The sequence below is a fragment of the Chamaea fasciata genome, unplaced genomic scaffold (assembly GCF_029207755.1).
Source record: "Chamaea fasciata isolate MVZ Bird 193981 ecotype frontalis unplaced genomic scaffold, bChaFas1.0.hap1 SCAF_2, whole genome shotgun sequence".
Classification (NCBI taxonomy): Eukaryota; Metazoa; Chordata; class Aves; order Passeriformes; family Sylviidae; genus Chamaea; species Chamaea fasciata.
The window spans coordinates 77881877-77894253 of NW_027094087.1; the positions used below are offsets into that span (position 1 = coordinate 77881877).

The 12377-nt window shown below is 37.0% G+C and overlaps 1 protein-coding gene and 1 long non-coding RNA gene across 2 annotated transcripts in view; one reads left to right on the forward strand and one right to left on the reverse strand.

The window, feature by feature from the left end:
• LOC136285350 (uncharacterized) overlaps window positions 1-8036 on the forward strand; it is a 55363-nt gene extending 47327 nt beyond the window's left edge. Inside the window, exons 4-6 of the long non-coding RNA XR_010719427.1 lie at window positions 3139-3257; window positions 4790-4853; window positions 6428-8036. This is a non-coding gene — a long non-coding RNA (uncharacterized lncRNA). The remainder of the gene's footprint in view (window positions 1-3138; window positions 3258-4789; window positions 4854-6427) is intronic.
• NALCN (sodium leak channel, non-selective) overlaps window positions 1-12377 on the reverse strand; it is a 238087-nt gene that overhangs the window by 157439 nt on the left and 68271 nt on the right. Inside the window, exons 8-9 of the mRNA XM_066176413.1 lie at window positions 1835-1977; window positions 1607-1711 (exon numbers count right to left, since the gene is read on the reverse strand). Coding sequence (XP_066032510.1) covers window positions 1607-1711; window positions 1835-1977 — 248 coding nt within the window. The remainder of the gene's footprint in view (window positions 1-1606; window positions 1712-1834; window positions 1978-12377) is intronic.

Sequence of the window (12377 nt, forward strand, 5' to 3'; positions counted from 1 at the left end):
CCTTAAAGTGCAGTGCTAAAGCGCTTTAGAAGAACCTCTTTTTATCCTTTTGTAGAGACCCCTTCCTAGACTTTGACTCCTGGACACTCATTTACTTTTCTATACGAAAAAGTTCAGAGAACAGTTCAGTAATGGATGAAGTGAGAAAATGAAGGCAAGTATCTCATTTTCAGGCAAAAAACAAGAACAGGTTTTAACTTTAGTCTGGTGCTTTGGACAAGAAATCCTTCAAGATATTTTCTGTCCTTCTTAATACAGAAAAAGATAAATTACTTTAGCAGTTTGGTAACCTGAACTCTCTTGATATCCCATTACGTCACTGACTCGAGGTATGAAGCAGCCATTCAAACCATTTGCTTGTCTGCAGCTAGCAAGTTATTTTTAATTTGCATGATGTAGATTATATTCAACATGTTTGTGTTCTTTGGCATCATGACATTATTTTGCATATTTTAAATTTCTTAATGTTGGCTGCTTCTTGTGTTTCCTTACATTGAACTCTCTGTTCCATCTTCTAGTTCAGAGTATGCTGGATAAGCCTATATGGTTCAGGATTTGTCCTACGAACATTAAGTTCCCCAGGCTAAGCATATGTCATGTAGAAAAGTTCTTTTTTTTTTTAGATTTTAAATTGATATCACAAAGTCTGGTTTGACAAAGACATATATAGAGTAGAAATTATTGCCATAAAGTCTATTTGAGGCAAAAAATGTAGCAGCCGGCAGAAAAGGACTACATTTACATATGGATTACAGAAATATCAAAAAGAATATAAAAATATTCAGTAATTAATTTTGAAAACTTAAATCCTTTGGCTTAGGAAAATAAATAATCTCTAGCTACATGGTTAGAAAAAAATTCCCTCATGGGCATATTTCTCATATCTGTCTTTCTAAGAGCTTTTTGCATGCAGTTGGCAGTGGCTCTTCTCAGAGATGGCAAACTGCACTAGCCTGGAAAAATCTAGTCTTCTGACCATTTGGGACACATAACCTTATTGTTAAAATTAAGAGTGAGAGAATTTAAATCCCAACGCAGTAGCTTCCTTTCATACTGGGTTCTTTCCCACTATCGAGCCCACCCTTCCTATCATGGCTTCCTCTTACCTGTTATTTGTATTTGGGGTCTCACTTTCTGTGGCTGCCCCAGCTGTGAGCATGGCTCTCTCCCTGCCCCTGCAACCTATTCTTCCTTGGTCTCAGCACACCCTTCTCGGTTCCAGGACCAGCCTCCCCAAACACTTCAGCTACATTCTGACCCCTGTTCTTCCAGCTACAACTTTGGGATTTCAGCTCTCCTAAAACCCACCAATGACATAACAAAGAAGCATTATCATACTTTGTTAAAAATAATACAAACACAGCAATAACATACCTAGCCATATAGAGAACCATATTACAGTCTTCTCTATTCATTTTTGAGAAAGACTTGTTACATAATGCAACCAAGAATTTAATTTTTAATGAAAATTCGTATATCAGGTATAGAATATAGGTAATAACATGCAAAGCCAAATATATATGACTAGAATTTTTTTGCTCATTATTAATTAATGAAGTAAATGATATCAAATTGCCAAAGAATCTCAGCATCTCAAGTGCCTCACCTGGGTGGTGGCAGTTGAAGTAGTACTGCTCCTGGACCCCCACATCTGCTGGAACTGCACTCTAATTTCTGCAAATGTTTCAATGATGACTGCAATAAAAACATTCTGGAAAAAAAAAAAAACAAGAAAGAAGGGCTGACACAAATCTCAGCAAGCAGAAAAGAGAAGAAATTAATTCTAATATGATCTATGTTTCAGATCAATTTAAAAAGACATATTTTTCAGTACCTTAACAAGCCAGGCCAGAAAGAAAATTAGGGTGATGAAATAGAAATATGAACGCCATCGGGGAAAACTGTCAATTGCTCGGTACATAAGGAACACCCAGCCTTCCTGAGAAGCAGCTTCATAAACAGTAAATATGCTTGTGCCTGTCAAGAGGAAAAAATGAAAATGTTTGGTATTAAAGCTTCCTGAAAGTTTTCAGTATCAGCAAACAACAAACTTCTATCTAGCCTAATTTTGTTTTTTCTAAAGGGTGTCAGCTCTCCTCCTTCAAAGAGAAATTTCTCAGGGGCATTTCCACATTTCTTCCTTTTGCAACTGAATATGAATTGGTTTTGTATCAGACCAGACTGACTCCCTTCCCTCCGTGATCACACACATATAATCCCTTCGACGGGTTCACTGGCAGTATGCAAATGGCTCCAAAGGCAGAATTTGTCCCATCATTTGTATTCAGCAGAATCCTTGAGAAAAGGCAGATTTAACAAGGATCAACACTCAGTAGGTTAAAGAAATCACTCTTACTATCAGCAATACTGGGCAGCAATAGACCAAGAAGGTGCCTGACACTAGCAAGCACAGGTAAGCATCTCCAGGAAGCTACTGAATTGTTTTGAAATTCAGGTAGTAGCTGCATTAATATACATATGTTGTCTTGAAAAAACATTTTTAAGTTGAACTTGCTATATTACTCTGATGGGGGTGGAGAGGAGATGAAAGGAAAGTTATGAGAGACCTTTTTGTGCAGAAACCACTTTTGAAACACAGCTATAAAGCTACTAATTTTAACCTAAAGTCCAAACCCAGCCTAAAATCTGAGTGATAATGTACGTTAGCCAGCTTGGCCTTCCTCCTTATCTCTGCAATGAAAGTTTCAAAACATAGACTGGTTATGGCTTGTAAGTCATTCTTGTTTAAAACAATTTTTTATTCCAAATAGAAACACAATTAAACTGTGAAATTAAACTGTGAAATCTCACAAACTGCTGTGAAATCACAGAATTGTCCTACAGCCACCCGCTAGCTCTGCTCCACTACTGCTTCATTTCATGGAATGTCTTCGATAAAAGAGAGGGAGCATGAGGAGCATTGCCCTTAGCAAAACATAGCAGCTGCTAGCAACATAAAGATAGAAAGCTGACTATCTGATCCTTTTCATATCCTTTTCATAGAAAGAAATAAGGGGTTCTGGGCAGAAATTCCAGAGACTAGGACTTTCCCAAAAAACCACACCAGCCTATAAGAAGCTCTAAGCTGTTATTTTCCCATTGAATTTGCAACATCTATGTTCTTTTTTCTTCTAACAGGGATGGGATGAACCTGAAACCAGTTTTGTCTCAGGGTGTCCCTCCTGCAGACAAAGCTTCCCTGATGAGAGGAAAGAGGGAAAACTGATTTTTTTCTGTATAACACCTACTTTTGACAGGTAGGTGTCAAATGGTTAAGAAGGGCATGGTGGGTAGGCAAAACTGTTAGTTTTTTAGTTATTGGATTCCTTTCTTTTTCCTGCATATGGTTCTCAGGACCAAGGGAAAGAAACAAAAATAAAAGGAAAGGAAAAGAATTCAAGCATAGAAAGCAAAACCTTTTTTATTTCTTTAGAAGAAAAAGTAGTCTCTGTCAATACTGATATATTCATCAGTGATTACTTCATGGGTATTTTACATTTCAAAAATTCAAAAAGTAATGGTTCAATTGTCTAATAATATACTGTTGCTGAACTGATTAAATTATTGAACAAAACAGTGCTGTTGAGGACAGGCAGAGATTAAGGGAAAGAAAAGGAATCTATTAAAAGTTGCTGGCTAGGAAACTGTCATTAGTCATTACCAATGGGAAAGTCACAGTGAAGATAAGTAAAATAGAGGGGATGTCATGCAAAGTATTTATAACACATCACTGGGCCATCTGCCACAGTAAAGCAATACTGTGAATAGACAAAAATGCACAATTAACCCAATTAAAATGAGTTTGCCTGTGACACTAAAGTAAAAATGTCTCTATAGTTTTAACTGGTAGAGGTACTCTTAAGGCTATTAGAAAGCAGCCCCTCTTAAGAATATACATTCTTGCTTGACATATGCGACTACAAAGTAATAAAACTTTCATTACTGATGCCAGGAACCATGCTGTTCACTAGCTCTGGAAATCCTCTTTCATACATAATAAGGGATGCAGAATAAGGGATGCAACACCATGAAATGTTTTGCCTTCAAAAAGAAGAGTAGCTCTTACTTAACATCCACCTTACTGCATGTTTTTCCTCTCCTGATTTTTTCTGATTATTTCTTTAGTTTTGGACTACGTCTTCCTAAAGCCAATGAGTAAGTTATTAAAAGACTCTCCTCTCACAGCAACATACTCTGTTTTTCTCACCATGTTCAAAGCCATATGGAGAGTGAGAAAGCATCAAAATTTTAAGTGATGGTAGGATACATCCCAAACAACCAGACATGGGAATGCTGCCATAAAGGAAACCTAGCATATGCCCCTCAGATCAAATGGCAAATTTAATGTTTTCCACAGATGTCTGTATTCTATCAGTGACAAAGTGTCTTTTCCTACTGGTTCAAAGGGCTTAAGTAATGACAGTGTAGTGCTACGAGTCTCATGGTTAGGGCTTATGAGAACATAGATCCCTCTGCAGTGGGAATACAGGTGTCACAGGGAATGAGGACTTGAAAACCTCTAGGGTCTGGCTATTCAATACACAACAGGTCTCACTACTTCAGAATGCAGTCACCTCTTGCTGAAGTCCTGAACATTAGGATGCAATATAACTGCAAGCATCAGTGAGACTTTTCAGCCACGAAAAAGCTTTGAATCATGAAGAGAGTTAAACACATGGTTTTTATGACACTGCTCATCAGCTTAGGCATGTTGGCATGGGTAACTTGCTGAATTTGAGATACAAAAATATCTAGCAAATATTTATGATAATTTTCCTATTTATTTCAGTAAATGGTTAAACCTTGATGGCATTCAATATTAATTTGGAAGAAACTTCCTGATGACAAAAGAGGTAAAATAAAATAACACGCTTTGAAGGTTTTTGTGTTTTGTTTGAACTTGTCTAATAAATTCCATACTTTGATGTTAAGATAGAACAATTCCTTTCAACACAATGATAGTTACACACACAAAAAAAGAAGAAAAACACTTCTCAGTAGAGATTAAAACTCAATAAATCAACATCATAACCTGTATCAATCTCGAATGACTACTTTTATCTAAGCAAGAAACACCACTACCTTTGGAAATGTTTTATAGCTGTACATAGTTAATATCAAAAAGAAAACTAAAGAAAAAGTTCAGAAAAATAACTATTTAGTGAAATACTGGGAAAGAGATTGAATCTTGCTCAATTTATGTGACATTTTCACTTGCTCAGTACTGTATAGGAAAGACAGCAATCAGAGACAAACTGTATCCTTACTGCTATTGTATGTTTAGTATATGAGGATTCAGCACCAAACCGCAGAGGGCTTATTTCTTCTTCAATACATCTGCCTTTCATATCTAGACGATGGGAACATTAGTCTGAAGGGGCTTGGAGAAAAAAAATTGTTTTAAGACCTAAAAAATTGTAATAAAAGAAAATTCTAATGGTATCCATGCCTAATCGGGAAGCAAGGTAACCTGGCTCTTCCATGCTCTACAGATGAATAGATTACCAGGGGAAAAAAAAAAAGAATTAGAAAAGCCAGGGAAAAAGGTGATGACTTTTCTTAGGGGAGTAAAATCATCTATCCTGCCAAAACCCTATCTTTTAATAACTAAGGAGTATAGAAGGTGTGTATTTTTTTAAAAAAGGGACTCAAAGTTAACATAAAAATAGTAATACTACACAGAGATGGTCTTTAATGTACTGTACTTTAATGTACTGTACTTTAATGTACTGTATTTTATTTTTACACATATTTTCTGCTTGTTTCTGTGACTCTGACACCACCATGCTCTGTGACATCATCTTTTTCTATAACCAGTTCATTCTGCAAATGGACATAATGAGAAAGGGAGTGCACTGAATAACGCTGTAGTTTTATTATAGCAGAATTAAAGGAGCAGAGCTAAAAGGCCACATGGAAAATTCACTGATTCTGGAAACAGAACCCTCTCCTCCTAATTCGATGATGCACTCGTGCTTCTTGATTCAAAATCCCATATTATTTAGGGAGGAGAAGGTATGGTGTTGAGGAGTTCTCTTTCATTAATTAATATCTTCGTGCTATATGGAGCTATTCCAAATGAGATGCAAAACCTGAAAACTAAGTTTAGCTATGCATTACCACCAGCAATTTCTGCATGTGTAATTTACGTTTGTTGACTCCCTTGGCTTACCATGTTAAGATTTTCTCAGTTTGCTTGTGACTGCTGTAAAGATGCTGAAAAAGAAAATTTACAGGAGGGCCCCTTTATGTAAAACAACCCCCAAAAGTTTGCTTTTTTAGTTTCTTGTTTTTCTTTTTAATCAGGAACAATTCAGGCAAGTAAAAATCCATGCGTTGTTATTAAAAGCTTAACCCACTACCCATTGCAAGGCATGAAAAGCACCAGATGCCAGGCAGTGAGGCGCTCCTTTCCCTTACTTTGCAGCAGCCGCTAGATGGGGGTCGTGCACCTCGGGCACATCTGGAACATCAGGCGGCGGCGGCGGAGAGCCCACCCCGGAGAGCACAGACTGTGTCAACCTGTCGGCGCGCCGGCAAAAGGATTGATTCTCCTGTTTGCCGGCAAAACTAAGCTGCCTTCTGGCAGGTGCTGCTGTCTAATGTCACTCTGTTGTGCTACACGCTGACAGGCAGCCTTCCTTAACACGGCTCCAAGAGCGACTGCCCATAAAGCAAAGACCTCTGCCTGAGCTTTGGAAATGTTACCGTGCCTGTTCCTGTCCCTGCTTACCTTCACTCATAAAATCACAAAGCTGCATGTTTCTGCAGGGCATGAGTATTTCAACTGACAAGCCAGCTTTTAATTTATCTTATATTTGAGTATTAAGGGATTTGTAAAACATTGCACGCAGTCAGGGTTTTCCAAGTGTTTTACACTATTGCTTCAGTGAAACTAGAAAGGACTAAGAACTGCCCAGAAATGCAAAGACAAAGTTGTTAACACCTCTGGGAAGCAGCTGGCAGACAGGACTGAAATCAACCAGAAGATCAAATACTGAATGGTTTCATGGGGTTTCTTGCTTGTCCCAGAGTGAGCAACTTGTTTTATTTTCCCAAACCAACTCTCACCAGCCAGTTTGCCAGCCAGCAGAAATTAGGAGGAAAAGAAAAAAAAACCCACAAAATTTGCCAAAGCTCTGCTCTTCTGTTGAAACCTCAAGCCCCAGTGCCATTTTCCTGTTACTGAGCTACTGAAAAACTGATTCACAACAGCAGAAAAACCCCACACTGCAAGTCTGAACACAGTCTTTTAATCCTTGCTAAGCGTAGTGACTTAAAACATACAGTAGTGATGTGTCACTGATTCTTCATTTTGAAAATTCATTTGCTTATGAGAAGATGAAGCTTTTATGTATGAGAAAGGACTATAAACAGAGACTGTACAGATGAAAGCACTGATATGCAGATAAAGAAACATTGCATAGGTTCTAGGATCAATGCCATCTGATCTACAGAGTTAGTAATGAAAAGACAGAAAGGCAGTCAGCTTTGGGAAAAAAAAATGGAACTTGTCTGCACCGTTTGCAAGTATTTTAGAAATGTGTTTAATATTCAGAAGAGTCAACTTACCAATATGAATGTAGCAGACTGGCCACATGTATTGACTGCACGGGGTTAAATAGGAGTGTGCTCTGGGTTACGAAGTCCATGCTTAGTTGTACCATGAATGTGTTACATTCAATAGTATTTAAGCTCCCTGATGTAATAATATTTTATGCTTTGAAAAGAGAAATCTACTTTATATTTTTGAACAAGTCCATGGTGTAAAAGAAAGATGAACATTCTTCAGAATGACTTTATGTGTGCTTTGTTTATGGACACTTAGCCAGAATAGCATTTATATCTGCTTTTCTTAAACCATTTTTTTGTTACAATAGCTATAGATTCACAAATAATTTAACAAATAGGTATCCAAAATGTCAACAGAGCTCATAAGCTGGCTTTATGTGCAGAAATACTGTCTGCTTTTTCCTTTGGCAATTACACAGCTGTAAGGCTAATACACTGTCTGTCTTATAATCACTTTTGTGAGTGTGGGGAGGCAACTTTACAAATTTAGTGGCAGTTGATGAGAATAAAGTAAATGCTGCTCTTCAGCACACAGCACTTGCTGGAAGCTCTGCAGCACAGCCAAGCCTCCCACCTCTCCTTTGCTCTAGAGGGTATTTTTAAAGACACAACTCTTCTCAGATCTTTTGGGTCTCATCCTCAACAGAACAGGCAGAGGTTCAGGCTGAAGCCGAGAAGTAGGACACAGCTGTAGCCATGCTTTTCTTTATCAAACTGTAAAAAATACTCTCCAGATCTAGACACCAAGAATACAGAAATCCCCAGGCTTTGGCTCGAAGAGTTACAAATGCTGTGAAATGGGCCAGCCACCACCTCAGTCTTTCCAATGAAACGCCTCTGATTTAAAATACAGTCATAGTGGAGTCAATGCCTGTTACAGTAAGTGTTATGACAAAACTGTGTAACATTAAAAGAAGTTCAGTGGAGGAATCTCTGAATCTCTAGATTTAATAACTTAATCCTTTGAAAACGAACCATCTTTTTACAGGACTGTTACTCCTTCTTTTAAAATGCATTACACATCTACATTCATTTATGCAGTAAAAGTGGCAGCCCAGAAATCAAAATTTAGAAATTCCCCAAAATTGTTACATTTCAAATTTAATGAACACTTTAGGGTTATCATATTACAGGGAAAAGTTTAGAGCAGAATTCTTAGTACAGATATTATGTATTTGGATAGTCATTCAGTCAAATGCTGGAAATGACTAATAAAAACAAGGTAGTGATAGATTACTTTGTTAGAGAGAAAACAAGGTATGCAAATCTTCCTTGACATAAAGAATGCAAATTCAGCACTGAATTTTTATACACTGTTAATCAGAACTATTCACTTGTTGCATTAGCTTTCCCAATAGTGACAGACAGAGCAACCTAATTCATTTTAAGTACAATCATTAAACAGCAAAGTTGCTTGGTCCTGAAGCTCAATTTCAGTTTCATTTGGTTACTCTGGGCATCACCTGTGAATTGTAGGCGATTCTCTGAGAATGTAGTTGCTCTCTTAAAATGAAGAGGTCAGCCCCTTTCTCTTGAATGGATAACATTTTCAAAACCAGTTGCATGAGATTTTACCACAATCACTGGTAAAAAGGCTGTCATCCTAAATAAGATGTTTTTATATATCCCCCCAAAGAATCCTAATTTCATTTGCTTCAGCTATACTGCACATCTGAACAAGATTTTATTCTTGTATAAAAGTTTCACCAAAGGGCAACAGTAGAAAATCTCAACTAACAAGATCTGCTGAGTATTCAGTGAACAGAAATAAGACAGTAACAGCCCTTAGACCAATGCATTTCTCTAAGAAAATATAACAGACAGTAAAGCTGGTTAAGTAGACATTATAAAAACTGATGCGTTATAAATCTCATTAGCTTCCACACATCTGAATAACAGCAAATATACAGTGTCAAATGCATCTTAAGAGACTAATGCAATTGAAGAGACAATGACTTCCCTTCCTAAATGGAAGGAAGGAGCTCTATGATTGACTGTTTCAAGAAAACCCAAACGGCACTCATTCAAAGACTTGTTTATCTACCAGTAAGTACTCCCTGGTGACTTACATGCCACTAGAAGGAAAACCATTCACCTACATTGTTGATGTGAGGGAGTGGTTTGCCCACTGTCCTAATATGTGCAGTTTACGGGAGTGTGGAGACACAGAGAAGTGGTTTAGTAAGCCAATAGCTCACTATCGAATCCCACAGCATCTTTATGAGATAAGCATATTGTCCTGGTTCACAGATGACTGTATTAAGTCAGGGTCTCTGAGACTCTCCTCAAGCAGCAACACAATGCCTAAGATGAAGTGATCTTAAAGATTTCTGATTTTAAAAGAGCTAGGTGTCAAAAGAGACAGAACCTGATTTTTTTTCAAGAAAGAAAGCCACATGTGGATGTCAGCAAAAAGCCATCAACTTTTTTTCCTTTTCTTTAGAAAACAAAATGCTAAATTAAAAATAAAACCAATTCCTGTAACATCTGACTTCTTTTATTCTGGACTGTCTTAAAGAAAGTATTTGCGTGACCAGACATCTACTGATTATCAAAAGAATTCTTGGAAGAATAGCACTAATAGACTAAAGCAGCTGGCATGCTTATTAGGAGATGAAAATCAAAACCATTGGCAAGAAAAGCTGTATAAACTGCCAGGTATTTCTTGGGAGAGAGAATTTCCAAAGTTTTAATACACTCTGTTTAAACCTTGTTTTCAGTATTATCTGCTTCTGCAGAACTCCTTTCTGATCTTTATGCACAACTGAAAATAATCCCATGCACATAACAAATTTCTGGGATTTCTCACTGACAAATCAATGTGGGTTTTTGTTCTCAGATAGGCCTTTTTCTTTTTTTCTCAGAATCAAGTTTACCTGCAAAGATGTTTATTCTTTGAGTAGGTGTGTGTCAACTCTGTGCTTTGACTCAAAGCTGCATTAATTTCTTGTAGACCAATGATATTTAACATATTTTTTCTTCAAAGCTTTTTGTTTAAGTGGAAAATGCGACATTTTTTACTGAGACACATGAACACGCGGTTTGAAAAAAAAAAGGGCTGTGTATGAAAAAACAAGTTTTGGCATTGTTCAGTGAAGCAGTTTCACAAGAAATACACATCAGAACTACTCCAAACAATTTTTTTATCAAAGGATGAGCTAAAGAGACCTCATTTTCCATATGAAAATAATTTTAAGTGGGTGAAATAAAATCAGAGCTTTTAGATCTGAAGGTGCAAGCAAGTGCTATGCATAAATTCAGGGTTGATTTTCTGCATGCCATTTAATTCACAGTGACTATGTCTTCCTCTTCAATTAAAAAAGAAAATAACCTTGGAGGTCTATCCACTCCCCCCACTGAAGTCAAAGGCACCTCTAAAAGCATACATAAGGGTATTTACTGCTGGACATTATAAATACGTTGTTATCCTCAGTAATGTGTCTGCAAATCCTACCATGGCTTGGGTAGAAATTTTGTGTTGTTACATTTTAGCCCCATATTTTTCATAACAAGAAACAAATCCTGATCCTAGTTAGTAAGTTCTGCCAGTACATTTCTCTAATATTTTGGAGAAGAAAATTATGTTCCCAAGTTTTAAATTGCACTGCCCAAAGTCAGGCCTGTGAGCTGATGTTCAGATAGCTGGATGTAGTCAGAATCTTGGAGACATGGAACGACACAAATTAAAAATTTTCAACCCTGGCCTAAATGCTAGTGTTTGAAGCAAAAGAGGAATTTATCATTCCTTTAGTAGAAGCAGAGTTAAATTTATGGTTCTGAGATTCTACCATTTAAGTCCCCATAAAACATAAAAGATGCTGGGAAAATGGTATATTTTATCAACATGGTGTTTTCAAAACAATTATTAAATTGCAACATAAAAAATAATACGAGATTAATACTATGAGATGCAGTCATGAGAAAAAAAAAAAAGCACAACTGTTTCCAGATGCATTAATCCTACAAACTCTAGGAAATGGGCTTCCTAAATGAAGACAAATGCAACAGGAAAACCTCAAAGAAATATCTGCTTCCAAAACTGACTATCAGGCAGATCTCTGATACCCTGGCACTAAAACCCTTTCCAGTTGCTTTCCTAAGAAGCTCATGAAAGTACCAACTAAATGCCGTTAGTAGGATTCATGTGCTTGAGTCAGAGGTAACTGTAATAGAGGAGAAACCACTGCTAGCAGACAATAGCAAGCACTGGAATGACTGAGAGTTTGTCTCCTTGGAGCTCTTTAAGAATACATCAGCAGCTAGGCATTTATAAGAAATAAGATAGGAACAGGCAACTCAATCCTGGAGTGGCCTGGCAATGAGCTTGACCTTCAAATAGATATCTTTTTTACGTTCATACTAATTTTCTCCAATTTTACAGCAATAAAGATTTCTCTAAAGCCAGTGCAGCACCATATTTTTACTAGTTATTAAAACAAAAAAATATATTAACATGGATAAAGTAATCTGTATTTGTTTGGGCTGCACATAGATACTACAAAGAAATGAAGATCAAAGTTCAAAAAAGCACCTTGCACTAGAGTTTTGCCTGGAAAGTGTTGTAGGAGTGGTGGTGCAGAGCCAAGTTCTGTTGCTTCTGAACTGGTTAAATCGTATTTTTCAGCAAATAAAACACTTTTATTTTTCTTCCATAAAGGAAGCATTCATAAGTCATGAATGTGTTGTGGTTCTAACTTCTGTAAAGCAAGAGATGTAAAAACCCACTGGGAATAAATAAAATATCCCACAGGACATGATTTGATGATAAATTACCTCTGTAAGGCTTTGACTACTGTGTTAAAAGC